This window comes from Tinamus guttatus, unplaced genomic scaffold, assembly GCF_059628265.1.
Source record: "Tinamus guttatus ecotype Peru unplaced genomic scaffold, ASM5962826v1 Tinamus_guttatus_pri_ptg000044l, whole genome shotgun sequence".
Classification (NCBI taxonomy): domain Eukaryota; kingdom Metazoa; phylum Chordata; class Aves; order Tinamiformes; family Tinamidae; genus Tinamus; species Tinamus guttatus.
Genome location: NW_028288578.1, coordinates 100,948 through 128,767, shown reverse-complemented (window position 1 = coordinate 128,767; position 27,820 = coordinate 100,948). Strand labels below are relative to the sequence as shown.

General features: G+C 50.6%; 4 protein-coding genes across 4 annotated transcripts; 2 read left to right on the top strand and 2 right to left on the bottom strand.

Moving 5' to 3' along the window:
* Positions 1-486: 486 nt before the first annotated feature.
* On the top strand, positions 487-10,318 carry LOC104578148 (vitamin D3 hydroxylase-associated protein). Its single transcript, XM_088536285.1, has 15 exons — positions 487-699; positions 1,807-1,920; positions 2,259-2,402; positions 2,805-2,938; positions 3,440-3,646; positions 3,927-3,967; positions 4,577-4,701; positions 5,312-5,437; positions 5,782-5,879; positions 6,053-6,152; positions 6,968-7,011; positions 8,024-8,063; positions 8,458-8,566; positions 8,895-9,040; positions 10,186-10,318. Exons 1-15 carry the CDS (start codon positions 487-489, stop codon positions 10,309-10,311), a joined length of 1,767 nt encoding a protein of 588 aa, XP_088392411.1. The 3' UTR covers positions 10,312-10,318.
* Positions 10,319-11,973: 1,655 nt separating this feature from the next.
* On the bottom strand, positions 11,974-16,011 carry NSUN4 (NOP2/Sun RNA methyltransferase 4). Its single transcript, XM_088536494.1, has 6 exons — positions 15,904-16,011; positions 15,308-15,708; positions 14,597-14,751; positions 13,754-13,908; positions 12,847-12,971; positions 11,974-12,338 (listed from the first exon to the last, which is right to left on the bottom strand). The coding sequence occupies exons 1-6, from the start codon at positions 16,009-16,011 to the stop codon at positions 12,065-12,067; spliced, it is 1,218 nt and encodes a 405-aa protein (XP_088392620.1). The 3' UTR covers positions 11,974-12,064.
* Positions 16,012-16,871: 860 nt separating this feature from the next.
* Positions 16,872-18,263, bottom strand: UQCRH (ubiquinol-cytochrome c reductase hinge protein). Its single transcript, XM_088536485.1, has 4 exons — positions 18,174-18,263; positions 18,005-18,031; positions 17,503-17,664; positions 16,872-17,146 (listed from the first exon to the last, which is right to left on the bottom strand). Exons 1-4 carry the CDS (start codon positions 18,213-18,215, stop codon positions 17,114-17,116), a joined length of 264 nt encoding a protein of 87 aa, XP_088392611.1. The 5' UTR covers positions 18,216-18,263; the 3' UTR covers positions 16,872-17,113.
* A 373-nt stretch (positions 18,264-18,636) lies between these two features.
* On the top strand, positions 18,637-26,922 carry LRRC41 (leucine rich repeat containing 41). Its single transcript, XM_088536477.1, has 10 exons — positions 18,637-18,743; positions 18,823-18,909; positions 19,783-19,853; positions 20,337-21,486; positions 22,856-23,101; positions 24,375-24,539; positions 25,052-25,150; positions 25,674-25,796; positions 25,875-25,950; positions 26,675-26,922. Exons 1-10 carry the CDS (start codon positions 18,662-18,664, stop codon positions 26,907-26,909), a joined length of 2,334 nt encoding a protein of 777 aa, XP_088392603.1. The 5' UTR covers positions 18,637-18,661; the 3' UTR covers positions 26,910-26,922.
* The last annotated feature ends 898 nt before the right edge of the window (positions 26,923-27,820 follow it).

Below are 27,820 nucleotides of genomic sequence, written 5' to 3'. Positions count from 1 at the left end.
TGGGGAGCAGCATAGGCTGGGGAGTTTGGGAGTCAACAAGGCACCCAACCCATATGCTTCCTCTTGACATACCATCACTGTGCAGGGAAATTTTGTGATTTCATTTTTCCATTTCCCACTGTCCTTTTAGGTTGCCCAGGAAGTAGGAGAGTGGCTATTTCCTTGCATCTTCTCTTCAGCTATCCCACAGCCATTCCCTCATGAAGGTCACCTCACCATGGCCCAGAACGCCAGGACAAGGCCGTCATGCCCCAGAGGTTCCCTGGCCGTGCCGATTTCACCTTCCCCACTTCCCAGTCAATCATTGTCCCCCGCACGCCTCGCTGAAGGCAGCTCTGCGGGGACTGGCGTTGGACTTTCAAACCAGTTCCTGAGCTCACATAGGGCTGGTGGGAAGAAGGACAGGTTTGGGGAGGCGGTGGGCTGTCCTGCTCTGCCGTGCTTCCCTTCCTCGGTCCGTCCCCAAGATCAGTGGGCAGCAACACCATGCAGCAGCAGCAGCAGCTCCGGCAGCTCCTGCCGGACTGGGAAGCGGGTCCTCCTACTGCTCTTGCCCTGCTCGGCGGCTCGGTCGCAGCCCTGGCAGCCTGGAGGTGGCTGAGCGAGCGGCAGATCCAGCGGAAAATGGAAGAGGCTCGGAGGAGCCGGGATCAGGGTGTGAAGAAGATAGAGAAGGCTGTTCAGCAGTTCAGAGAGCAGGTAAGTTGCCCCTCGGCGGGTCTGGATCACACCAGGGTGGTCTGCTGATGTTGCTCTCCATCTCCTCACTCACTATAGCTTTTCTAACATGGCGTCCAGAGGAGATTTGCACTGGAAGGAAGGGAGATCACTGCTCTCCTCACAGTGGCTGAGATACAGGGAGGGTCTGTAGCCAGGGAAATACGAATTACGCACTGGGAAGAGGTTTTGGACAACACAGATGATGAAGCTCTGGACCTTCACCAACACAAATTCATGTTCTTTAAGGAGTAGAAATGTCTGTTCATTCTATGAGTACAAGAAAAAAAAATCTTCGTAACTCCAAGTTTATTTAACTGTCCATACCCTTCCCCTATATCTCTGTCTCTAAAACCTTATTGAGGGCTCTCAGAGAATCTTTGAGAGCTTTTTCCAGGGATGAAAGGGAAGGAGGGAAGGAAAGGGAGGTCTCCCAGCCCCACAGGCTGCCCAGGAGATACTTGGCCTGACTCAACACTAACAAAGCACAGGCATTGGTGTCCCTCTGGGAGCAACTAGGACACAGTGGGGATAAATAAGGTAGGTACCCAACCCGCATGGATGTGGTGACAGATTCCTGCTGGGACATTGATTGTTAATCCCCTTTTCTCCCTGCTCTGCTCTCTTCTGAGTACGTCATGGATAAACCCTCACATGTTTACATAGGTAATGTTCCTGTGCATAAAGCACATCAACTATAAGTGATATATACCTTTTATCAGCTTTTTTTTTTCTTTCAAATATAAAATTAAACTATAGAAAGAGTTGGTGGTAGAGCCCTGCCAGGCTTATTCACCTGAGCAGGCCCTACTGGCTTCTTTGGAGCTTGTCAGACTCAGATGTTTAGGTCAGACTGGGCTGACTCCAAAACTGACAGCACAGTGTCACCCACACAGAGGGATGAAGGGCCAACCTGGGACTTGTGTGCAAGGAATTCATTACCATCTCATTAGTGCTGGTGTTTGCACAGCTAAGATTACCTTTCAGTAGAGGGTAAGTGGCACAGTACATGGAGGAAAGCCCAGAAGCCCTGCCTCAAGTGCTGTCTTGGAGGTGCTGTCCTGGTGTCCCTTCTTTCTCGCCTTGCAGGTCTCCCATGTCCAGAGTGCTGACATCTTGTCCCTGCCCCTGGTAGAGCTCGCCAGGAGACTGCGGGAAGGGTCTCTGTCCCCTGAGACAGTCCTCTACACCTACATAGAGAAGGTGAGAACCTATCCACAGCATGAAAGGCAAATCACTTACATTCCCCACACCATGGTGTGTGGGTTAGTGGTTGAGAGGACTTGCCAGAGCTGTTGATTATGACAAGTCTTTGATAGAGCAGATATCAGAAGAAAGATATTGAAAGAAAAGGCTGTCTCCTCGGCCAGCCCCCTCCTGGTTAGCCCTTTAAAGGATTTGACTTGGGATAATCTAGGGAGGGCTTGTCTGTCATACTAAACCACTAGTCCCTATGTTACAGATCCAGGTAGCTACTGAATGTGCCTAGATAACTACACTGGTCTTAACCAACACGTCTTTCTCAACGTGTCCTGGCAAAGGCCCTGGAAGTGACCCAGCAGACGAACTGCTTGCGACATTTTATCCCAGAGTGTGAGGAGCAACTCCAGGAAATACGACGACGAAAGGAGAAAGGGCTGCTCTATGGCATTCCCGTCAGCATCAAGGATCACATTGGCCACAAGGTACTTCTCTTTGTGCCCACAAAACATCCCACGGGGATATAGGCTCGGGGTTAGAACATCCCTTATGGCTAACTCTGGGAGCAGGATGCTGGGTTTGATCCTGAGGCAATGGGCAAAGGAAGAATATCCGTGGATTTGCATCTGGGGCGGGTGAGGGAATAGCATGAAAAGGAGCAAGGACTGCTTTAGGGGAAGTCTTAACCCGGCAAGTGCTTGGCAGCTCTTTACTACCATAGATTATCACTGGGACAAGGAGTCTTTGGCCCTTCCTGCAAGTGCACATGCAATAAGGAGCAGATTAGCCCCACAAACATGGACACCAGGTCTTCCTTCACAAACTGCAGACTCCAGCTGCAGATGATCTGCACTGACCCTCTCCACTGTCATTTTTCTTCTTCTCAGGGACATCTGTCGACCTGCGGGCTTGTGCAGTTCTTGAATGCCCCAGTGCAAGAGGACAGCGTCCTAGTCCAAGTTTTGAAGAGACAGGGGGCCATCCCATTTGCACTTACCAACGTGCCACAGTCTCTCTTCAGGTAGTACCTCATTAGGAACCTCTTCTCTGGCTGTGTTTCTGAAGTTAAAACCCAGCCTGAAGGCCCGGGGACAGGCTCTCTGTATGATTCTTGAGATACTGACTGGCCAATTTCCCCCTCTCATCAGCTACCAACCATCCCAGTTCAGCAGAAAAGGGCTTTTATATAAGAGTTGGTGGAAAAGACTCACAAAGAAAGAAATCAAGCGAACTCATGTATGGGAGGGAGAACTGGCCTGTGTGTGCTTTCTCCACCGCAATGCACAGCAGACAGCTTGAATACAGCACTGGGACTCAGAGACCCTAGTTTGATTCCCTGCTCACCTCAGACCTCAGCCTGCACCTCCGTTCCCAACTCTTTCTGATGGGAATGAGCTGTGTCCCTAAGGGATGACAAGGAGGAAGGGGTTGGCTGTGCCCAGGCGCAGGGTAAGGGACAGTCAGAGAGGTGAAGGCATTAGGCTGCTCCTGACAGTCTGCTTGCTGGTTTTCTTCTCTCCAGCTACGACTGCAGCAATGTCATCTTCGGCCAGACGCTGAACCCTCTCAACCACAAGAAGAGCCCTGGAGGCTCCTCTGGTGGTGAGGGAGCTCTGATTGCAGGGGGAGGCTCCATCCTGGGCTTTGGATCGGACATTGGTGGCAGCATCCGCCTGCCATCCAGCTTCTGTGGGCTGTGTGGGCTCAAACCCACAAGCGAAAGGCTCAGGTAGGTGCTGGGGCCTGCCCTGCCTGCTCTGCAAGGAGCCCCCAAACCCACGCTGCACCTCACAGCTCCTCCAAGCCCACATGTTCCTTGTCCTGCACGCCCTATAGTCAAGGACAAACTGGGGCTGGTGCAGCAAACTAACAGGTCTGTCACATAGAACAGCAGTCCCTTGTCAAGGGATTGGGAATTCAGACTGAAAATCCCCCTGGTCATCCAGATCTCTTGAGATTATCTTACTAATAGTGAAATGACAGTATACTTTTTCTTTGTCCCCTCCCAGCTTGTCTGGAGCAAGTGGCCCAATCAACGGGATCCTGTCAGGTATGTGAATTTAGAATTGTTTCTCTATACATCACAAAGGCTGTGGAGAGCAGGAAGGGTGGAAGGAGAGGCCATGTTTGCTTGTGCCTGGACTCCTCATAGGGCAGCATGAAGCTTAGGCCTGGGTTCAGGATGCCCAGCTGTAGATTGCCACAGCTCCTTAGGGTCACCAGAGTGAAGTTACATCATCTCTAAGGCCTACTGTAGAAGCAGAAAGGCTGTATTCACTGTCTCTGCTTTGTTTAACCTATGTGACTTCAGTTCAAGGATCCGCTCTTTATACGACAGGGCACGTAAAGTGGAGGACAACAACATCCTATTTTACTGGAGATGCTTAGACTTGTCTTAAGTACAATTGAAGGGTTGATGCCTCTTACAACCTTTGCTTTTGCAGAGGAAGTCCAGATCGATGGGCCAGCACAGAGGCAAACAGTGGTCCCCACAGTACACACAAGGTCTGCAATGACCAAGACCTGTCAGAAGGACCTCTAGATCATCCCACCTCATTGCCTCACCATCCCTTGCAGCCAACCTGGCCACACAGAGAAGAAATCAGTGTTTGATATACCTGCTTGCTTAAAGTGGATGTTGGTTCTTGTCTTCCTCCAGTTCCCGGTGCACTGGGCCCGATGGCGAGGGACGTGGACAGCCTGGCCCTGTGCATGAAAGCTCTGCTCTGCAAGGAGATGTTCCAGCTTGACCCCACGGTGCCCCCCATCCCCTTCAATGAGGAGGTGAGTCCTTAGTGACAGAGCCCTGGTCCTCTTGAGGGCGATTTCACGTCAAAACGTGAAGAGGTTGCTGTTTATTTCATGTTCTTAGGGGTGAGTCACAAGAAGTCTGAGGTGGAATTTCCCACTGTGGAATTACAAAGGCAGTAACAAACACCAGGTCACGGGACAGATGAAGGGATGGAGGGTCTGGTGTCCAGCCAGCTCCAAGGATCCCAAGGAAGAAGTACCTGCTCAGCATGCATATTTTTTAAGGGTCCATGCATATTTTTCAAGGGTCCACAATCATTACAGTGTAACAACGTTGTTAATTTTCTTTGAAGGCAGAAATCATAACTGTTAGAAAAAGATTGGTTAACAAACAAAAAAAGTAATTCTTTTTGCCTCTCAGTTGTTGTACGGGTTATTGGACTGAAAAAGTCCAGCAAAGGGTGGGGAAGAGGATGGAGAGAAAGGAGAGTGCTGGACATTTGGAAAGGGAAACTTGTGGAAAACATAAGCAGCAGCTCTCTAACACCTGGACCTTCTATCCCCTTCTGTAGTGGGTTGAAGATGGGGACAGGTCTAGTCCAGTAAAACTGGAAGTTGTTAACTAGTGTTCCCTTCCCTTCAGGTGTATTTAAGCTCGGCTCCCCTCCGGATTGGGTACTACGACACCGATGGCTACTTCCCGCTCCCTCCTTGCATGAGACGGGCAGTGCATGAAACCAGGGATGCTCTGCAGGCAGCTGGGCACGAGGTGAGCTTGACCTCACCAAGCTCTTCTCCCCGGGGTGTCTCAAGCTTCGCCCTCCCTGGCTGCAATCACTCTTCGGAAAGTAGATATAATCCCCAAGCCCATCTGAGCACGGACTAGCCAAGGGTAACACTGTGGGAAAAATCATCTATGGCAGCAGAGATTCTGGTGAAAGTTGCTATGTCCATACCCACAGCGCAGTCACACACAACATCTCTGGGGTGGCTATAGCAGTGCCCTCTCACCCCCCTGGGAGGTGGCTGTTTTGCATTTGAAGTATTTCCACAGTCAGACACAGAAACTATTCACATGCCCGAGCTGCCACATAATCTTGTACTTTGGTGCAGTTGGTGCCCTTTGCTCCACCTCGGATCCACTATGTCATGACCGAACTGTTTTTGAAGACATTTTTTGCTGATGGAGGCCGTACTTTTTTGGATCTGTTGTAAGTAGGAATCCTCCGGCAGAAGTGCTGTAAAACATCTTGTTTTCCGTGCCCATGAACACCATGCATGGGAAAAAATAACCCCCCCTCCCACCCCAAACAAGAGATACTCAGATTTCTGAGATAAGCAAATGGCCTCTCTGCCGTGATCCCCTCCTCCTCTTGTTTCTCAGCACAGGAAATATTGTAGATCCAGGCTTGAAACCACAGGTGAACAGCTACAAGATCCCAACGCTGGGGAAGAAGCTGTTGGCTCTGATTCTTAAACCTCTGGTGAGTCCTCGGCCTGTGGCTCCAAGCAGAGTTGTGTCAATACAGCCTGTGGTGCTTGAAAGGGTAGTGGTACTAGGAGATGCTTTTAACTGGAAACCCTGGGATTTCAGACCAAGGCAAATGGTTGGAAGGTCTTTTCTTGCTGGGATTTAAGGAAATAGGGAAAGGACCAGCCAAGAGTTATAAGAGGATAATGCAGAGCCCTCAGCAAGCAGTTCTTCAAACACTGAACACAACTCTCCCCACTTTCCTACTGGTTCATGCAACCGCGAAACACAGCAGCAGGCAGGCTGGAGTTTGAAGCCCTGTCCCTGTGTTTGGGATCTCCCAAAATGCTTATTTTCATGGGAATTTCTCATGGTTAATGAGAAAGGGTGATGGTCAGTAGCCCCTTCACCAACTGAGCATCATTTTGTAGGGTTTTTCTCCTTCATTCTGTTTTCTCTGGCTATCTGTCCACTTGGGTTGTTCTCAATTAACAGGATCAAAAAGGTAGCAGTGAATGGGAGACAACCAAAGTGCCTGCAGAAATCTGGTCTCTGTGGGATAATGCTGTAAAAAATGTTTTATTTACTAAAAATAGTAAAGGTGACTTGTTTCACATCAGTGTTTTTGTGAGAAGCAAATACTCAGCTGAAAGAAACAAACAAGGATCAACAACAAACAGAAATCAGAGCTATGAGGAACATTTTTAAGCAATTTCATTCACCCTCAGAGCAGTGTCCCCAAGGAAAGAGGCGGGCCGTGATAGGAGGTCTCCCAAGGTGACACAAGTGGCCACGTCACAGCCTAACAGGACTCTCTTGCCTTTGCAGTTTCCCCGTCTGGCTGACTATCTGAGAGCCTTGTGTGGAGTGAGGTAGGACAGCACCTTCCTCATCTGCCACCTGGGTGGGAATGAGCTGCACCTTCTGCAAGGGGTGCCCGTAGCAGGGTGAGGGGCACCCGGCTCAGGATCCTCTCTGGGTGGGCTGCCCCTCTGTCCTGACTACACTTTAGCCTTAAGGAATACATCTCCCCACACCCCATGTATTATAATGCCTTCCCCTAGGGCTCAAACGTGTTCTAGGTTGCTGCAAGGTGAGAAGCAGCTGACCATGTCCTACCAGGGCCAACACACAAAGTCAAAGGCTTGACATTGCATCCAGGGAGCTCAGGAAGCATTCCCTCTGGGAGAGATACCCCAGGAGACGCCAGGGTGTCCCAGGAATCAGGTGCAACCCTGTCAACAACGGCTTAGATCCACCAGACTTGCCTTGTGTGGGGAATGAAAACAGACTCCCGTGGTCTCTGTCAGCCCTAGTTTTTGGTGATTCACCACATCAGACTGTAGTCCCCTGGGCCCGAGATGAGTTATAAAACACTTAAAACTTTGCTTTAGCTTTGAAAGTGAATTTCTTATGTAATGAAGGGTTAAATGACATACCCATCACATCCCATTTTCATCATTCTCTACAAAGAGGAACGAGCAATGAAGATACTGATAAAGAATCCAGATCCCCTCCAACACAAATGAGTTCTCCAGTTCCTTCAAGATACCAGAAATGTATCCATTTTACAACTACCTCAGGCAGTCTGATAAGAGCCCTTTCCCCTTGAAGCAAATCTGGGATCCACAAGGCATTAAGGGGTTTAGATAAGATCATACAGTAAGCTTGAACAGAACTGAGTACAAAACCCAGCCTCACAAGAAGAAACCTTGTTTCATCTTCTCCCAGACATTTACCCAAATTCCAAAAGAAACTTTAGCAAAACTGGGACAGATGCGCTGTTTTGAATAATTGCTAAAATCAGTGAGGCATATCAACTTGGAGGATAAATTAGGCAGTGTTCATCTCATCTTAAGGCGTTATTGTGGTTTCCATTTGCAGGTCAGTGAGTAAGATGTGGAAGCACCAGCATCAGGTAACGGTAAGTTTTGAGGACTTTTCTCTCTGCCATCATGTTATGAATTGAGGCTTTACAGCAAGTACCAGATTGGGGTCATTACTTAGGAAAAAGAGATTGTGCAGTGGAGTGCTGAGGAGGACAGAGGATAGGAAAGAGACAAGGCTGGGCTTGCTGGGCCTTTGGTTCAACCCAGGATGGCCTTCCTGGTAGCGTTGCGATTCTGCAGTAGCTTCTCCATCGTGCAGACACACACTGTGCCCAGCTGCTGCCCTTGCTGGGTCTCTTTTCCTCGTGCATGATGACCTGCACGATGTCACCTCCCCTGGAGCGCCAGAGCCTGGAGCGCGGCTCAGAGAAGTTGAGATGCTCCGCGTGTTGACAGGCCCCCCGTGTCCCCTCTGCTCTCCCCACCAAGGCGTACCGCACGGAGTTCATCACCGCGTGGAGGGACCTCAGGCTGGACGTCGTGCTTTGCCCTGTCCTGGGCCCGGCTTTCACTACGGGCTACCCTGGGAAGCTCCTCAGTAAGTGGCTCTGGGGCCCTCCCAGGAGGGGAGAGGACCACTGTGGTTGTAATAGGACAGGAACATGCAACTGTAAGGGCTGCTGGGGAGCTTTCCTGGCTCCCTAAGCATTTTACTGGCATCTCTGGAAAATGAGGACAGACATGTAGATGACATGATTTGATGAGAGTTGTTTCATGCAGTGGGACTTGGGACTCTCATACAACCAGTCCTCTGCGGTATCTCCTCCCAGATGCAGATAGTTCTCAGGAGACTTAATAAACATGTTGAAGTTTGAAAGAATATAGGTGGCTGTGGCTACCTGAGATCTTTCTTTTGCTTCTCGCAGCTGCCATCTCCTCCACGATGTTGTACAATGTGTTGAACTTCCCTGCTGGCGTTGTACCTGTCAGCAGAGTGACGGAAGCTGATGAAGAAGAGCTGAAGCTTTATCAAGGATACTGTGACGACCCCTGGGACAGGACACTGAAGCAGGTCTGTTACACAGAAAGGGAACTACTCTCTCTGGAGAGATGCCTACTACTGCCTACTGCTGGAGAGTAGGCACAGAAGCACCTCTCCTATAAGGAGAGGTTGAGAGAATTGTCCCTGTTTGGCCTAAAGAAGAGAGGCTGAGAGGGGATCTTATTAATGTGTATAAATACATTAAGGGAGGATGTCAAGAGGAGGCCAGACTCTTTTGCAGTGGTGGCCAGCGATAGGACAAGACACAATGGCCACAGACCGAAGCACGGGAAGTTCTGCCTGAATTTGAGGAAAAGTGTCTTGATTGTCAGGATGACAAGAGCACTGGAACACGTTGCCCGGTGAGCTTGTAGAGTGATTTCCTTGGAGATAGTCAAAACCCACCTGGACACAATCCTGTGCCATGTGCTCTAGGCGATACTGCTTGTGCAGGGGGGTTGAACTAGATGAAAGGTCCCTTCCAACTTCAGTCATTCCATGTGGAAGGAGCAGAGGCTGTTCAGGGTACTCAGACTAATAGTCTTAATGAAATCAGGATTTTCTAAATGCCTCCATTAATAAGTTACGATACTCACTGGCAGGGTGAGAAGAAAACAAACAAACAGATAAAACTCTCTATATGCTTCATAAATACCATTCTTTTCCCAAGCCTCAAAAGTAGGTAAACAGCTGAGAGGGACTGGGGGAACACCCAAGGCCTAGATTACAGTCTGCAACCTCAAGGAAGCTATGGAGCCAAAGCTCCCTCTCTGATAGCCACAGGCTGCAGCTGCACTGCAGTTTTCCCCTGCTCCATGATCCATTCCACCAGGCCCAGGCAGGCAGCAGAACATGGATCAGGCACAAAAAGGCTGCAGGGATTTGGTAAGGAGACAGCTCAAAGCAGAGCTGTCTGGGGGAGGGCTGACCTCACGCACACTGCCCAAGACTTGGCAGCCCTTTCCACCACAAGAACAGCAAGAGACTTCTCTGCCCCAGTGAGCTCCAGCGATGAAGCCTGCACCTAAGTGAACAACAGAGCTCAGCCTCCCTGCTTTCCATGACAAGCCCTTGGGTCAGAAGGGACCAGCCCCAGGGCTCAGGCAAATTTCCAGCAGCCCCTGGAGGCCTGAGCTGCTGTGGGCAATGCCTCCCTGCTTGTGTCCCTGCTGCAGGCTGTGGAAGGAGGCGTGGGGCTGCCCGTGGCCGTGCAGTGCGTGGCTTTGCCGTGGCAGGAGGAGCTCTGCCTCCGCTTCATGAAGGAGGTGGAGACACTTCGCCGTGAGCAGACAGCAATGTAGCCTCTCCTGCACCTGCAGGGGCCAGGGGCAGCCGAGACACGGAGGAGAGCGCTCTGTGACTTCTCCCCACTTCTGCTCAGCAAGACCTAACTTGCAGCAAGGAAGGAAGGAGAAAGGAACAGCTGTTGACGCTCCCAGTCCTTGCCATGACGTACATAGCCTGGAAGGGACACAGCGAGTTTCCTAGTTAGCCATTAAAAGGATTGTAATTCTGCCTAATTTCCTTCATCTTTGCTGGGATGCCACTGGATTTATCTCTGAACATCTTACTGGCTGAAACAGAGACTAAGCAAGTGTCAGAATAAGTTTTCCAGAACATCATAATGCAAACTCTTCACGCCACCAGACCCTTTTGCTAGACAGGGCCCTTGCCTTGGCCACATTCCCTTCTTCCTTTGCAGAAAAAAATCACAAAATGCCTACAGGTTCCAGACTGACTGTGGGGCTTCACACATCATTCTGTAATACTCATGTCCTGCTGCTCATTCTCATTTCTCCCCATAAACTGATATGCTTGAAAACAACCAGTTCCTTCTACTGCATTAACGACCATGCAGTGTCCACACTGCACTGCCACACTAATGCTCATACTGGCCCAAGATGTGAGGCAGGCAGCAGTGCTGCCTTATGTTGGGTTCACATGGTCATAGATGGTGAATTGCCAGCTTCCTGGAAGGATGGGCATGGATGGGAGTTTCACCCCCATTTTCATGCACACGGTGTATTGCAGAAGAGTGACAATGCTGAGACAGCAAAGGATCTGAAAGCTCAACAGGATTTTCTTGCTGGCACACTGGAGTAACTTCATAGAGATGTAACTGTGGGCTATTCTAACAGCAGTGCAGAGGACTGTGTATTTGCATGAACACAGGCAGGTCTGCCCAACTGTTATCTTGAACACAAAAACCCAGAAGTGTAGCTATTCAGCAAACCTTGCCATAAGCTCCAATAGTCTACTATTTACTACTCACTGATGGGTTTGATTACGCGAGTGCACAGGTATTGCTTGCTCAAAGCCATAGGAACATCTTCCTACTGCCCGAGAAACAGTATCTTGTGTGTCTAGGACTGTTTACACCCTTCCTCAAACTCACCCTGCCCATGAGGGACAGCAGTAATCACATGCCTTTCCACAGCACTGAGCTTTTTCCACCAGCAGATTTCTAACATCACAAGGGTATTTCCACCTCCACAGCAGCAGCTTCCTTAAGAAGAACCTCTTCTTCAAGGACCTCAGGCTGCTCCCTCTAAAAACAGCAAGCGCAAAGCAGCAAGATAAGCAGAGAGAAACTATCGGCACTATTTGCAGATAATGAGATATAGGCCAGAAAATCTGGGGTCCCCAGATGGTGTTTATGAACCTGTTCATTCAGGATCAAAACAGACAGCAGGGAGAGATCAACATCCACACAGGGAGATTTAGCCCATTCTGAGACAGGCAGGATGAACTGCTCTCCCTGGTGAGCTCTCTCTCGCTTTCCACGATTAAACACCTCAGCCTTAAACAAATAAATGACTAAGAGAGTCCATGATACGTCTTTCTCATTTATTCTCTATGTCTGCAGTGAAGAGATTTCCTCTAGCACATTTAAAAAAATAAATAAATACAGAACAGTTCTGCTTCCCCTGGAAACTTGGGGTATTTCACTATAGTCAGCAGTGGGAAAGCAAGTTCAGTTGCATTCAAGATGGCCCAGGAAGGTACAGTGAGGAAACTGGAGGTCCCACACAGGCGAGAGGTCTGTCATTCCCTCTAAGTGCGACGTAATTTGCAGAAATACATCGGTCCAAAGTTAGCTGTAAGGTGAGGAAGAACAAGCTCCCCCAGCCTGCAGTCTGAGGAGAAAGAAAATGTATCCTGGAAGAGCGTCCGGAAGTAGCTCAAGTCCTTAACCTGGGTACCAATGTTGTATTCGGTTTCCGCGATTTCTATCGCTCTCTCGACCACGTACTCATTCTGCAGCTGAGAGAGGGAGCATGTGGAATACACGACTTCTCCTCCTGGCATGGTAGCAAGGATTCCAGCCCTACAGGCAAAATGAACAAATATATCAATACGAGAAAGGGAATGTAGTGGGACACCAGCATTTCTGCCCTCTGAAATTAGGAAGCCAGCACTTAACCTCTCGGAGATGAGGAGAGACTAATCTCTAATCTCCTTGATCTCTGCACACTCAGCAGCCTCACAGCACCAGTGCAAATTCAAGACTCTTTTAGACCACAGCAACATGCACTGAGGCAAATATACAGATGGCTCAAACTCTCCTATGACCTCCTTCTGGTTACTGCTAGAGACAGGAAGGATATTTAGTTGACCAAGCCTGCTTCTACCTTCTCACACACATTGCTTGTGGCTTGGTGTGTTCAACTACTGGAATTACAAAAATGACATGCATTTTCCACATCTGCCAACAGGAGCCTGAGCTCTTGTACAGGCACATGTAATCGGAGAAGGAGTTTCACTGCTGGGCACTTGAGGGAGCTGCTATTATAAACACACAAATGGCAACACAGCATAGCTTCGAGCTTACTCACACCAGCAGCTGCAACTGCAGCATTGGCAACATCTGACGCTCCTTGGATCTCCTTTTGTGGAAGATGTTGTTGTCCTCCTCCATGACGGAGTGCCTGTCAGTCGTGCAGGGCACATCCACAAGGACCTGCAGCAGCAGAGATCCTGCATCAATCCCAATCCCAGTTAAACCTTGTGGAATCTTCTACCACAACCTTCTCTTTGCGCAGCTCCTCCCTCCTTGCCACTAACACTAGCTGGATTAATGCAGCTCTTTGTACCTTGCCTAGCTTGTTCCACTAACAGAGTACAGGTATTCACCTATGCTGAACTGTTACTTGTTTGGCAGCTTTCAAGTCTTCAGGATGAGCAGACAGATAGGACACAAAAGTGCTGGATAATTTTACATCCTCACGTGTATCCTCATTTAAACTTTCCACTCAGTGCATCTTGTTGGTACCGTGACAGTTACCCAAGTGGATGCAGCTATGCACTGCCAACGCTTAACCACCTCCCGCAGCAACAAAACCACCCTCCCACAAACAAAACAAACTGCTGAAGTGCAAACATCATAGCTGGCACACCAACACACCCCTGACTGACAGGGGCAGGAATCTAGAGACAGGATGTGGTTGACGTAACACCTAACCTTCAGATTTAACCCCTTGCAGGTTATAAATAAGGTAGGGTTCTTTAAGGGCTATTATACAGGTACAGCTGAGCATGTCCCTGCTCCAGATCCTGCAAGAAACAGGCCATTTTAGCTAGAGGAAACACCATATGTGGCTTAGTCTTACCTCTTTCTCTACATGTCAGAAGACATGGAGAATTAGGCCTACCAAGTTACACTGCTAAATAAGCTACTGTCTTCCTCTGAAATAGGAGGAAACTGAATTTGATGGGATTATCTTCATGTTTTTGGTCACTAACCTTATGGAAACTTCCACTTTCCAGTTCTGCCCAGTTCCTTCCATCCCATGAAGTGATACACACAGTTTCCTTCACTTGCTTGGGAACATAGCTATTGAGAACCTGATGCAGCCTTTTCGTGCGAGAAATGGAGATGTCATTGGCTGCCAGATGTCCTGAAGTGAGAGAGAGACAAAATGGTACACTGAGAGAGACATTCACTCTGAAAATAATAAATCTGATTGCTGCCTCTTATAACCACAAAAGATTAATGGTCAGATAGGCATTTCCTGGGGGACCAATACACACTGTAGACCAGAGGTCATCAAACTTCAGGAGGTGCAGTAAACATTGTAGGTACAAAAGCTACATCCACGTTGTTATAAACTGCTTTTCTCCTAAAGACTTTTCTCCAAAAGCTTCCTGCAAAAGGCAAAAGCTTTTGTCACTGTCTGTCTCCTATCACTGAGGCAACAGGAGCTCCCAGCTCTATGTGAAAGAAAGAAAAAAGGAAAAAAATGAAAATGAAAAATAAAATAAAATAAAATAAAATAAAATAAAATAAAATAAAATAAAATAAAATAAAATAAAATAAAATAGCACTTTTCTTCCCACCCTTGCCCCCTTGTTTCTGGAGAGGAGCTCAGCCATGAACTAGATCTTCACCAAAGTCACAATACCTGCTGGGACAAAACACACCAAATTTGGAAAGATCCGCACTAGAGTAACTCCCAGAGAATCATTCCTTATTGTCTTCAGTATAGCTCTTATCTTAACCCTGGGCTAGAAGGAGCTACCACAGCAAGCCCTCTCATTCCAGGTTTGCACAGCAGTACGAGGTGGGGGAGTAACCCCTTTACTTACCACAGAGCCCTGTCTGCAGGATGGCCAGAGTCTTTCCACCTGGAGCTGCACAGAGGTCAAGGACAAGGTCACCAGGTTTAATGTTAAGCGCCAAAACAGGCAAAAGAGAGGCTGCATCCAGGAGATAATAGTTGAAGATCCCCAGAACATCTGGCCTAGTTTGTGAAAAATGAATAAATACATAAATAAGCATGTGAGGAAACACAGCCATTGAAAGTTAAGCTGGGTACATACAAAATAAGCTGATAACACACACACAAACCCTCAGACTGGCAATAAAAATGCATGGCTTCCACTGCAAATGTTCAGCAAAACAACAGAAGAGTCTGGCAGAGTCTACCATAGCACTTCTCATAACAAAGTAACAATGCCTTTTGAAAATACGATTCTAATTCTTACCCAATTCATGCATAAATGTGCTGGTATGGCCTGTACTTAATACTGGGCTAAAGAAAAGAGAGTTAATAATTCTTCCTTACATCAAAGCTTTTGTTTTGCCTAAGTTTCACAACAGGATGAGAAAAGTAGGTTTTATTTCTATTCCCAGAATCCCTGATAGTGCTGTCATGAAATTTCTAGCAAATGGGCTCTAAGAAACCTAGACTACTAAGATGAGCATCCCTTTTTAAAGTGTAATTCAGGAAAAGGTCCTGTAAACATCTGCGTGAAGCACGACACCCCTGAGCTCTCCAGTTAGTGTGGCCACCTCACCGTGCTGAACGGAAGCGGGTGATATCTCCTCTGGGGAATGTGTAGCACTTGATATTGGGGGTGACGAGGGCTGAAAGCGGTGGCAGTTTTGCAGCTTGGTGCTCGCTGGGCACTTCCTGGGGTGCGCTTTGCTCCCTCGCTGCTGGTTCCACAACCGAACCCTCCTGCAAATGCTGCACTTTTTGGAGGCCTTTGGAAACGAAATCTGCAGCGTTCACCAGCTCCAGCTCCTGGGCGACGTGGTCAACGTCGGCAAAACCGTTCACCAGGGCGCCGTACTTCTGCTCCGAGAGCAGGCTGACCCGCACCGAGGGCCAGGCCTCCCCGAACCGCAGGCTGTAGTTCATGTCGAAGTTCTGCAGCGCCAGCGCCGTGGACGGCACGCGGGGCGCAGTGGCAGCCTTGGGAAAAGGAACGGGCGACATGAAGGACGTTATGGGGCTGAAGCAGGGGGCCGAGGGACGGCAGGGCGGGAAATGGCGCCCCCCATCCGGGGGTCCCAGTCGGGCGCGAAATGGCGGCCCTGCCGCGAGGACCCCCCATTACTCCCCACGCGAAATGGCGGCCCCGCGGCGAGGATCCCCCGCCCCGCTCACCCATTTCTTCTTGTACCGGTAGCGGCGCGGCGCCAGGCCCAGCAGCGGCCGCAACGGGCCGAGCCGCCGCAAGAGCAGCGGGGCCGCCCGCCCGCCCAGCGCCGCCATGGCCCCGCGCCGCCCCCAGCGCGGCGCTCGGGCGGGACGCGGCCGCCCCCGGCGGCGGCTGCTGGGAGCGCGGCCTCCCGCCGCCTCCTCGGACACCTCGAGCCCCAGGGGAAGGGACTGGGGTGGCGGAGGGCGAGGGGGGATCCAGCCCGGCCCCGGGAGGGTCTCCTCTGTGCCCTGCCTGGTTGGACTGCGCCAAAGGGGCTTCGCTACCACGGGCACCAAGCGGTGGCCATGAGGGGCGGCTGCCAGCACTCCCCACAAGACACGTTACAGGCAGCACGTTGCTGCTTCCCAAGGGACAGCACCAGGTTTCAAGGTCTGGAACAAAGAGGACTCTTAAAGTCACAAATAGCCTGTTTAACAAGTCTCCAAACAGTGCTGAGGGACACAGTTTACCGAGCATGGTGTTGAAGGGCTTGTGGCTGGACTCAGTGATCTTGAGAGTCTTTTCCAAACATAACGGTTCTATGACTATGAAAGACCATTTCCCAGGTGTTCAAGTACACCACAAAAGTCACACTTCTAAAAAAAAAAAGTGTCACCCCACATCCTGCTTCCTGAAAGGAGTTTAATTGAATCACAAGTTACCATATCAACAATAACCTTCTTGTTGGGTTTGAAAATATCTGCTGCAAACAGAAAAGCTCTTGCCCATGGAATTGCATTCCAGCTGCTGCTCATAAAGGCTGCACGCTTGCCCATGGAATTGCATTCCAGCTGCTGCTCATAAAGGCTGCACGCAAAGGAGGTTCCCAAAAGCGAGGAAGAGCCCCCCTCCATCCACAGAGGCACTACAGCCCACACCTAACCTGGCACTGGCACAAGTGAGAACCACAAGCATTAAGAAATAAAAGATATTTCCACAGGAACCTGATGTTTAATATGGAAAATTACAGAACATTCACATGTGTTTTGTGTAGCTGCACATCTTCCATGAAAACAGATGCAGCGACATGCTGACATTCAATCACTGCCCAGCTGCCAGAAAGCTGTGTCATTGGTATTTCACATTCAAAATAAAGGGGCAGCAAGCAGCACTGTGAATCCAAGAAGGATTTTCTGTTGGATCGTGGAAGCGGATGGATGAATACCCCAGTGTTCACTTCAGTTTACTGAAGAGTTTGTGAGCAACCTGAAAAACAAGAGAGAAAGCACTTACTATCAAATTCTCTCAGTTCAAAAGATCTGAAAATTAGCACAGCTTTTCACCCATCACTTGTTTTTTTTTTCTAAACCACTAATGTGCATGGCACTACACCTCTCTGCTCATTTAAAAGTTTTACAAGTATCAGAAAACCCCTTAAAAAAATAATAAGTTGAGATTTCTTACAAAGCATCAGCCCAGATAAAAAGGCTTAATTCTGAATGAGTAATGCTAATATAGCGAAGTATTATTTCTATGGCACAAAAGCAGTCTCAGAAACACTGTTAAACGCTCCTGTGCTCACAGCACCAGCAGGGAGGTTGCGGCCCCCGTGCTGCACTTACGCAGTGGTCCCTGGCATGGAGGAAGTCGAAAAGCTCCTCTGTGCACTGCTCCTCGGTTTGGGACCTCGAGTTGACGCGCGCATCGCACAGCTCCAGGCGCTCCCGTGCCTTCACGCACTTCTCCGTCTGCTCGCAGTGCTCCCGAATCGTGGTTAAGGGATCCTGCAGACACAGGACCGCGCTGAGCACGGAGACACCCAGCAAGGCAGCGATTCTCCCCCTGCAGAGTTCGCTGTTGTTTTATCAGTTACAGCCTGGCGCAGCCATGCGTCCTTACCAGTGTGTGCGCTTAAATTGCTTCCACCCTCAAGTTTATCACCAGCACAGAGCAGGGAACAGCAGGCCAAGCGCACAGAAACGTGCTCGGCTGCCAAACCCCGAGCGGCGCCGCGCTGCAGGCGCCCGGGCAGGGTGGCAGGTGCCCGCACGGGCTGCGAGAAGGGCCCGGCGCCGCCGCTCCCTCCCGGCCCGCCCCGCAGCGCTGCCGCCTGCGGCCTCTTACCACCAGCTCCTCTTCCTCCTCCTCCTCCTGCGGATGAAGCAGAGCACACGCGTTACCGCCGCCACCGCCCGCCGCGGCCCCGCGCACCGCCGCGGCCAGCGGGCTCTCGGCGCGGGGCGGCTGGTGGCGGCCGCCGGGGCAGGGCAGGGGCCGCTCGCGGCGCGCTCACCTCGGGCTCTCCGGCGTGCACGGTCGTGTCGCGCAGCCCCATCGCGCCGCTGCCGCCGCCGCGCAGAAGGACTCACCAGGGTCACCCGCCGGAAGCGCTTTCCGACCGGAAGCACCTTCCGCAGCGCCGCGCAGTGACCTTTGCAGGAGAGCGGCGTTTGGGAGGCGAGCACTTCCCTTCCCAATATGGCCGGGCGCACCGCCTCAAGCTCCCTGCCGCAGGACGCTACGTCTTGCTTTTGTTCTCTTTTCGGTAACAGCAGCACTGCGACCCGGTCGCTGTGCCCTCACTGCCCAGGCTGTCCTGTCCTCTCCTCCTAACCTGTCCTGCGGAGCAGAGGCGCCGCTCACAGTGACCTCCCCAAGATGGCCGCCGCCGCCGACCGTCCCTCCCCCTCGCCAAGATGGCGCTCGTGGCGGCGCGTTCCCGCCCCGTCCAAGATGGCGGCGCGGCAGCGGCGGCGGCGCTGAGCGGGGCTCGCCGCGGCCATGGAGGGGCCGCCCAGCCTGTGGGAGCTCAGCGGCGCGGCCGTGAGCCGCAGCATGCGCGCCCTCGAGACCGACGTGTGGGGTAAGGCGCGGGGCCGGGGGGCGCGGGGCGCCGGGGCCGGCCCGCACGGCGCCGCCGCTGCCCTCTCCTTCTCCCGCAGCGCTGCCCGGGCACCTTCTGCGCGGCCTCCTGCCGCTCCTCAACGTGTTCTACCTGGAGCGGGCCGAGGGCGCCGCGCGGCGCGCAGGTGGGACGCGATCGCGGGGGACGGGGGCGACCGGGGGGAGATGGACCCCTAGGTGGAGGGGCACCCTCATAAATTGCAGGAATTGACCCCAAACTGAAGGTGTGAGGCCACCCACACGCTGCAGGGAGGAGACACGAAGTGGGGAGGTGGAGCCCCTAGTGGGGACATAAACCCTAGGTTGGGTGGACCCCCCCAAACTGGAGGGCTGAGCCCTAGTCTGGAGGATCAGCTGCTCCCTGAGTTGTGGAATTCCCCCTCTTCCTTCCCCGCCGCCACAGGGACAGACCCTTCCGACATGGGAGAATCAATCCCAAAACGGAGGCACTAAAGGGCCCCTCTCCCCTGACAAATGAGGGGATGCTCCCCCCCCCGGCTCCCTCAAACCGCAGGGATGGAGCTTTGCAAACTGAACAAATAGGCTCTGAGCTGGCGAGATGAACACAGACAACATAATTATAACCCTTGCCGGGAACGCTGGTAGCTCAACTCCGCCACCTCATCACAAACACACGGAAATCCAACAGGAAAGGCAGCTACACCCGTCCAAAATCCCAACCCCACTCATGGACGCAGGCAAGGCTTTAATAAGCACAGGCTGTGTTGTAACGCTCTTGGCTTACCAGTTGCTTCTTAGGTCCAACAAAATCATCCATATTGTAAGTTCTATCTCTTAAAAGGGGATGTGTTTTTACTGTGTCACATCCCACGTAACAAATGCAAAAGATCTTTCTCTTGCTCTAGGAGCTGAATTTGCTTCCCCTTAGAAAGCTATTTCCTCAGCTGCCCAAACACACATACAAACCCCAAGGAGGGGGAGTCTGCAGGACTTTGGGCTGGAGGAAGGGGTAAAGGTGTCCAGTTTCTTTTTTTCAGGCCTCTCAACGCAGCCTATTTGGCGCAAGCTCTGGGATGATGTGATGAAAATCAGGCCACCCAACTCGGAGGTGAGGAAAACCTGCTCATGAGGAGTGGAAAAAGAGCACAAAGCAAATGCCATGGGTTTGGAAGAATTTTCTTTACATAGAACTGAAAAAGTTTCATTGACGTGGCATAACAAAAGAACGGTTAGGAGACAAGTTGACCATAGTCAATAAATAAACACTCAGAAGAAAATTTTTGATGATGTGCTCCTTAGTAATTTAGCTTCAACTCCAGACCCATGAATATATTAAGTTAAGCTAGAAGAGGAATGAAATGATAGCAGGGAGGATAACTCAGCTTTTGAACAAACACAGCGAGGAAGACTATTGTGGACTAGGAAAGTAGTTTCAGTTGTGCTGGTAGCTTTGCTTGAGGTCATATTTACTGTAGCCTTAACAAATACCAATAATTTTATTTAGAATAAGAAAGATCTTAGCTGACTTTTTCTTGATGTGGCTTTGTTGAACTGCTTTGTCCTGGTTGACCCTAAGGCGATGTAATTGCAGAATGTAACCTGTTGGAGGAAGAAGTTCCTTGAAACATTCTTCTTAAACGTTCTTCACGGCGTCTTGGATGTTTCTTCCGACTGGCGTCTCAACGACCATCATTTTTCACCGTTGCTGCACAGCTCGCAGCACGTTACCCAGCTCACTCTCTGCAACATGCTGCAGGCAGTGACCAAGCTCACTGCTGAACACAACCAAAAGGTACTCGAAAACCTGGCGGGCTCCCTGCGAATACTGAAGTTTCAGCACCTGCTCTCCACTGACCACTCTGTCAGACATTCCCTGGTTTTACTTCTTCACCGACTGATTCACCATGGCTCTGTCAGCCAAGTGTCCGTGTACTCCTGGCCTGTTCCTGACACAGTTCTTCTCATTCTCATTTTGAGCATGAGTGCTGGCTACTGGTGCTCGGGAAAGGTGCTTCCGTATCGCAGCAGCCCCTGTGGCCTTTGCAGAGAGGACAGTGCCCAACGACAGGAATCAACACGAGAGCAAACGGAGCTGGAGCGTTGCGATGGGAGGGAGCGGAGTGGCGACAAGGAGCTGCCGGCCTCCCTCGGAGCACCGGGGGCTCAAGAGGGGCTGCCCGGGCGCGGGGCTGACGCTCCCCACGGCCCAGCCATGTCTGCACTGCAAAGTGCTCCTTCCCCAGACGTGCTGCGTGAGGAGGGAAGCAGCGGGGCGTCCTGCAACCCCCCTGCAGGGTCTTCTCCCCGCAGCCTCTTGGAAGGGCCGTCCTGTCGGCCCGTCCTTCGGAAGCTCCGTAGGCGTCAGAAAGCTGCGGTGGGGAGGAGACGCCGCTGCCCCCGGCGAAGCAGGGGCGCGTATGATGACCAGGAAGACCTTTATGATTTTGTTTTTGCTGTTGCTAGAGAGAATGCTTCAGAATTACGTGAAAACAGTGTCACAGAAGGAGAAAACGCTGATAACTGTTCTAGCGCCTCCACAGGATCTCTGTGCTCCAGCAGTGCTGGTTGTAAGAAAAGAGGCAGCTCTCCTGGGACCTTCTCACTGAAAACTGCTCAGCGCTTCCGAAGCGTGTCCACACTGGAATTGTTCTCCATTCCTTTGACTGAGGATGCCTGTTGGACTCTGAGTAACCTGCTGAGCTCCTGGGTGTCATTAGAAAACCTGGTTCTGTCTTACAATGGTTAGTGGTAAGAACAGGATCCTTCCTTCCAGCCTTGTTTTAATAGTAAGATTTACTGCTTAGATTTGCCCTCCTTTTATTTCCTTGTTTTATGGAATGAGCATTTTAAGAGTAACTAGTCCTGAAAACACCATTGGCAGAGACTATAATATGAAGAGTGTGAGTGAAGAGTGAAGTTGTTTGAAGGGAGAAGGACAGCCAGAAATGACAGAGAAAGGCCTTCATATGTTGGAGGAATTAATGCAGAGATGAAAATATGGAATTGCAGAACACATTAGGGATGAGAAAAAGAAGGGAGTGGGACCTAAACCCAGTAGATCTCAAGGGCACATGATGTGTCCAGGAGACAAACCCGAATGCAGGGCAAACTCCATTCACGTGCTGAGCCCACCTTCCTCGTGGGCCAGAGGGACAGGCGCACCCAAAGCCGGCCGGTTTTTCCAGGCAGGTGGATCCTCATGTGCTGCGTTTTCACACCTTGCATAGTGCAGCTGGTAACAGGATTGGAGGCTGAGAATAAACCAACGTGGTGAATGAAGTGTAGCAAGTTCTGTGTGTATTGAGGCAGGAGGAAGAGAGTTGTGGTGATTTTGTATGTCCACCAGACACGGCAAGAATCTGTGACTTAGTGGTTTTGCATCTGCAAGTGCTGATCTGTACCAAAGATCAGAGCCGAACATTTGCAGCCAAATACTAACGGTATAAATTCTGTTCCTTAGAAAATGGTTTGGTCCAGCTATTCTTGCCATATGATCTAGTGAAAGGCTGCTTTTTTAACCAACAGGAGGCAATGTTCAGTTTTGGCCTTGCATCCAGTCATCCTACCTGCCTGTGAGAGACAGCACAGCAAGAAATATGGGGTGTCCCGTGGGCATATGGGGGGTTTGCAAAGAGAGAAAGTCCAGGCAAAATACACTCGTGTCTTTACCCTGACCATAGCCTCAGTATCCCTGGGTTACTGCACCAGGCAGCTGCAAGGAATTTTGATGGTGGTTTCTTGATGCTTCCCAGGAGAATCGGAAGTCTGTTTGCTGGTCTCTCTTCCAGCAAATGTACCAGGAGGGGAAGGAGAAGGGGGCCCTTCTGTCCCAGAACACCCCATAGCCTTGTGCTCAAATGTCTCCTTGAGGAAGGGGAGAACCAAACCTCCCTCCTTCTCTCATGTTCCAGCTTAAGAACTTGTGGATAAAGTGTACGTAGTAGAAAGCTTCTCCTCTAGCACTCTGTGTATTTACCCCTTGGCTCGAGTGGCTTGGCTGGGCACTGAACAGCAAACTCCATGGCCGGTGCAGCTCCAGCCGTGCATGTTGCAGCTCTGGGCCCGTGTGTGTGACACCACCTTTGCTCTCTGTCACCGTGTTGGTTCCAGGCCTGGGGGCGAACGTCGCGTGCCTCCTGTGGGCGCTGCGGGCCCTGTCGCGCCGGCCGGGCTGCCGCCTGCGCGTGCTGCGCCTCAGCGACGTCTTCTGCCACGTGCCCTGCGTGGAGCTGGTGCGCTGCGTCCTCAGCGCCCTGCCTCGTCTCCGCACGCTCTCCGTCAGCTTCGACCTCAAAAACCAGGCCGAGGGCAACGGGCCAGGAGGGAACCCGAGCTGCAGCGAGACGGAAATCCCAGGTAGGACATGGATTGGGAATGATGAACTGGATGCGGCCATTAAACTGCTCAGCAGGCTCTGTCTCTTTGATGGTCTGTGGACTCTAAGGCTTGGCCAGTTTTGGCCCACCTTTGGGTGGAAGGAAAGTATTCTGTGGTAGTCACACTGCCAGAGGTGATGGTTAAGCACTTCCCATGCCATGGGTCACTGTTTGGGAACTTACAGCAGGGTATTTACAGCTCAGAGGTGTCTCATCGCTCTTGTTACTTGCTGTCACAGATAAGTGAGGTATTTCACTTGTAAGAGAGAAGCAGCAGGAATGTGTTTTCTTGAGATAAGAGTGATTTAACAGAGTTTGATGGCAAGGTACACTTGGTTATTTACGGTATGGAGGGTAAAACAGTAACTACATAAAGGGATTGAACAAAACTGTCCTGTTGAGTCACAAGGGTCGGAGTGCTTTGCTCCCGCTCCTCCTCAGAGGAGTCTGGGGGAAGCTAGATCCAAACTTAGTCTCAGACGTGGTCAGTAGTTTATATCTAAAGGATTATGTGCACAGTCAATCAGAGATGCAACTTAGCAAAGTTTCCGTGTGCTGTTAGTCACTTACTGCGCATCTGTCCTGGGTGAGGAGTCTCTCAACCTTGAGGAGCAGCCCTGAGAGGTGCCCCCATTCCAGGGGAGGTTGTGGCCAGCAGCCCCCTTGCTGCGGGCTCTGCGCTGCCTCCCTCCTGTTGATGGGCTATGACTGACTAGCCATGTTGCCCACCAAGGGGAGGTGGGTTGTAGCTCGCTTAGTCCTTGGCTGCCTGCTGCTGTCCCCCTCCCCAAATACCAGTTGGAACCAGGCACGGCTGTTCCAGCTGTTTCTGATGGTCATTGCCCGAGCTGGGGGACAGAGAGGTCAGGTGCAGGGGTAAGGGGAAAGCACCTTGTCACACCCTGGAGCAGAACAGCAGAAACCAGGGCTTGAGTGAGTATCCACGGGGGTAATTGAGGACTGCTCTGGGGGGACACCGACCGCTTGGTGGATGAGCTTTCCTAAAGGGCTGTTTTGCTGCTAGTACATGGTAGATGGTGGTAGTACATGACTCCTGAAATGGGCCTTCAGCGATTTAAGTTATTCTAAGTGTGCATTGCTGTGCAGCTCTGTGGGGTAGGAGGCTTGACACAGTTTAAGCACGTCCAGTTTAAATGACACCTGTGTCAGCCAGGCTTCTTGCCTGCCCCAGCAGGCTTGGCTGAGGGACAGGCCCACCACACTGAGCTCCCTCCCTGTTTTCCTTCCCTCAGAGAGCTGCCTAGAGCAGCTGGAAATCCGGTTCCCGCGGGAGCCTCTGCACACCGCGTTGCTGCTGCCGGTGCTGAAGGCGTCGCGGGCCCTGCAGCAGCTGTCCCTGGACAGCGCCGCTCTGCCCTGTCCTCGGGAGCTCCAGGACCTGCTGCGGGCGCTCAAAGGTACCATCCGAGCCCTGCGGCGCAGCGGGGACAACGAGCTGCCATCGCCCTTCCTTGGGGCCTCGCTTTTTAGTTGACTTTAGACACCCCCAGTCACTGCTTGCAGTTAGGCCAGCCAGGCTCGGCCTGGCTCTGGAAGCAATTCCAGTGTGTTGGCAAGGCTCTGCACCCATGCTGCTAGGCTCGCTTCCTGGGAATACTTAGGTGCTCAGGCATCTGAACCTCCTGGATGCGGGTTCCAGGCTCCTGCCCTGTCCCTCAGCCTTTTTAGCGTGGAGCCAGCTCAGGTGGGTCCCTTTCTTCCACGCAGACATCCTTGAAGTCACTTGAGAAAAGGAAATGGGTCTTAGCCATCCCCTTTTGTGCTGAGTGTGTGAACAGTCCTGCACAGCAGGTTCATCCCTCTTTCTTCATAATCCAGTCACTTTCTGGGCCTAAACTGGCAATTGTGTCAGGTTCTTTTTAGCCCCAGACCATGCAGTGCTTTAACCAGGAACTTGTCATGCTTTTAGAGTGCAATCCAGACTTGAAGAAACTGAGCTTCCATGATGTGAACCTGGCTGACCACCAGAAAGAAGTTCTGCTTTTGCTTCAGGACCCCATTCTGCAAGGTATGGCAAACGCCTAGGCACTCATGTCTGAAAAGGTGCTCTGGGGATGCCTTGAGGGCAGCTGCTTTTGACTGGCCACTGTTTTAAGAGGTGGTCTTAGGATGCACAAGCTCTAGCCCAATGCCATTGGCCTGAGGCAAGAGCTGTAACTGTGGGCAGAGAGGGAATGTGCCTGTTCCTCCGAGTTAACAGGGCAGAGAGGAGCAGATGCAAAGTTGATTGTGCTGCAGAGGGGAATCCATAGTCTTGGAAATAAAACAAAAGGCTTCTAGCCTGCCGAGCTTGTCTGCTTTTAACGGGGTTAACTGCTAAACCACCTTCCTGGATGTATCACTGCAGTCTTCAGGAAATGAAGCAAAGGTGCTGCCCTGTGCTACCCACTGCAGGCCCCTTTTAACCTGGTACCTGCTCCTGAGGAAGCTCCTCTTGCTTGTATTAGAGGCTGCAGCCAGCTGCAGGATGTAATTATGGAATAAAGGGTGCATAGAATACTGAAATATACGTGAATCTGTTTCTTCTCTAGAAATCACATTCTCCTTTTGCCGGCTGTTTGAAAGTTGCACTACGGAGTTTTTGTCAGAAATAATCAATACAGTGAAGAGAAACTCATCTCTGAAGAGCCTCAAACTGCCTGGGAACCGCCTTGGTGCGTGCTGTGAGTTTAAACATTTAGGATGGTTTGCAGCTTGTATCTAACACACATCTTCATTTTCTCCCCACTTAGGGAATCACAGACTGGTTGCCCTTGCAGACATTTTCTCTGAAGATTCCTCCTCTTCTGTTTGCCAGCTGGATGTCAGGTATTTTTCCCTAAAAACACAATTTCTTGTTTGGGGATGCTAGACCTCTTGTGGGCTCAGGCAGCCTGAGCTCAATTCTGTTCCTTACCCCAGGGAATACGTGCCCAAAAAAAGCTTAGAGACCACTCTAAGAGTCACACAAAAGCTAGGGGTCCTGCAAGAGTCACCAAGGGTGGCCTTTGCCCTCTGAAGCCCCATACTGTCTCTTTCATAAATGCTTCTAGCCCAAAAAAGCTTTATTTTTTTTTCTCCTCCTTCTCTGCAAGACTGCTTCAGACCCTCCCTGCTCTGAGGGTTAGAACTAATGTCCTTATGTACATTTATTCTTAGGCATCAGTGTGAATAGCTCTGTTCCCAACTGTCCCAGTCTGCTGCATGTGCTCATAGCCCTGTAAGATGCTAAGAACTCCTTTGTGTTCTTTTTGTCACTGCTAAGACCAGGTGCCCAAGTTTAACTTACCCATAGTTAAACACTTCTGATAACTTCCAGCCCTTACAAAACAGAGTTATAACACACCAAAACTGACAGATCCTTCTTACTCTGTATTGCTGGAGGCACTTTGCACTGAAAGTCTGGAGTACCTGCACGGTCATTTACCAGGGGGTGCAGAAATTGAAACTAGTCAAATTATACTCTACATGACTTAGGTGATATAGAGTAATACTTTTAGAGGATATGCTTAATGACTTGGGTTTTTTTTCCTGTCTTCCTTTTCCTGGAAAGCTCAAATTGCATCAAACCTGATGGGCTCCTCGAGTTCACAAAGAAGCTGGAAGGCCACATCCAGCAGAGAGGGGGTCACATTAAATTCACCCACCTGCATCTCTTTCAAAATTGGCTGGACCAGGACGTGGAGACAGCCCAGGAAGCCCTTGGGCGCCTCCGTGCCCTGTGCAGCGTGGTCAACGACACGTGGGACTCGTCCCAGGCCTTCGCCGACTACATCAGCGTCATGTGAGGGACAGCGGCACCAGGGAGGCCTGGTCAGCTCCTACAAAAAGCAGTTCAGTGCATGAGCAGCATGACTTACAGTACAGTGCTGCGGGGAATTTGGTTTTTTTTGGGGGCCTCTGGTCCAAGCAGTGTCTAAGCAGTCTTTCTTGTCACTTCTCTACTGATTTGAAGAGGTGCTCCAGGGAAGTGATACAAGATCTGTCTTGTAACTGCTTAGCTGCAGTTCCATCCTCCTCCCCCAGCTGCTTCCAGTAAACTTCTGAGAGAGCCTACAGGTCTCTGAACAAGCACTGAATTTTACTCTGAGTAGTCAAAAATGTGGTGGTGGTTTCAGTAAACTTCTGATAAATTAGAACACCTCATTCCCCATAAAGGGAGTAGAAAACAAATAAGCTAAAGGAAGGCCCATCCTAGACCTCATGTATTTGGAAAAGTTTGCTTTGTTTAGCAGAGAAAAAAAAATACAGCCTATGGATCCTGCTGTTTATTTGTAATCATCAGTCAGTGGCTGGCGCAAGTATTCTTGCCCCCATTCTGTATCTGCCCTCATTTTACAGAAGTTTTAAATAGTTTGTTCTTTTGTAACATTTTCATAATAAAAGTGGAATTAAGACCCATAATGTACCAAAGTGTGAATTTTATTACTGCAGTGTAAGGAGATTAAAATACTACTCCGTCAGGAGACCCTTCCCATGCTAAGCATGTGGTTTTGCAAATGGTATGACATTAATAGGGCTCCCTTTCCTACTGCCTGAATATTCTTTCAGGCCAGATGTTCAAAGTACAACTTGAAATGATTTTTTTTGCATGAATCTGCATTCAAATGCAATTAAAAATGCTCACATTTCACAACAGAAATGGATCCTGCCACTTTCTGCTCAGCAGCTGTAAGCCATAGCTGTCAGGGGAGGAAAA

Bases quoted from the DNA above. Each gene is read 5' to 3' on its own strand.
- LOC104578148 (XM_088536285.1), top strand. From the start codon at position 487: ATGCAGCAGCAGCAGCAGCTCCGGCAGCTCCTGCCGGACTGGGAAGCG. The intron at 4,702-5,311 runs GTGAGTCCTTAG...CCTTCCCTTCAG, and splicing joins CCATCCCCTTCAATGAGGAG to GTGTATTTAAGCTCGGCTCC. The intron at 7,012-8,023 runs GTAGGACAGCAC...TTCCATTTGCAG, and splicing joins AGAGCCTTGTGTGGAGTGAG to GTCAGTGAGTAAGATGTGGA.
- NSUN4 (XM_088536494.1), bottom strand. From the start codon at position 16,011: ATGGCGGCGCTGGGCGGGCGGGCGGCCCCGCTGCTCTTGCGGCGGCTC. The intron at 14,752-15,307 runs GTGAGGTGGCCA...TTCACAAACTAG, and splicing joins ACCCGCTTCCGTTCAGCACG to GCCAGATGTTCTGGGGATCT. The intron at 13,909-14,596 runs GTAAGTAAAGGG...CTCTCACTTCAG, and splicing joins CCTGCAGACAGGGCTCTGTG to GACATCTGGCAGCCAATGAC.
- UQCRH (XM_088536485.1), bottom strand. From the start codon at position 18,215: ATGGGGCTGCGCGACACGACCGTGCACGCCGGAGAGCCCGAG. The intron at 18,032-18,173 runs GTGAGCGCGCCG...CTTCATCCGCAG, and splicing joins TGCACGCCGGAGAGCCCGAG to GAGGAGGAGGAGGAAGAGGA. The intron at 17,665-18,004 runs GTAAGAGGCCGC...CTGTGTCTGCAG, and splicing joins AGGAGGAAGAGGAGCTGGTG to GATCCCTTAACCACGATTCG.
- LRRC41 (XM_088536477.1), top strand. From the start codon at position 18,662: ATGGAGGGGCCGCCCAGCCTGTGGGAGCTCAGCGGCGCGGCCGTGAGC. The intron at 24,540-25,051 runs GTACCATCCGAG...TCATGCTTTTAG, and splicing joins CCTGCTGCGGGCGCTCAAAG to AGTGCAATCCAGACTTGAAG. The intron at 25,951-26,674 runs GTATTTTTCCCT...TTTCCTGGAAAG, and splicing joins GTTTGCCAGCTGGATGTCAG to CTCAAATTGCATCAAACCTG.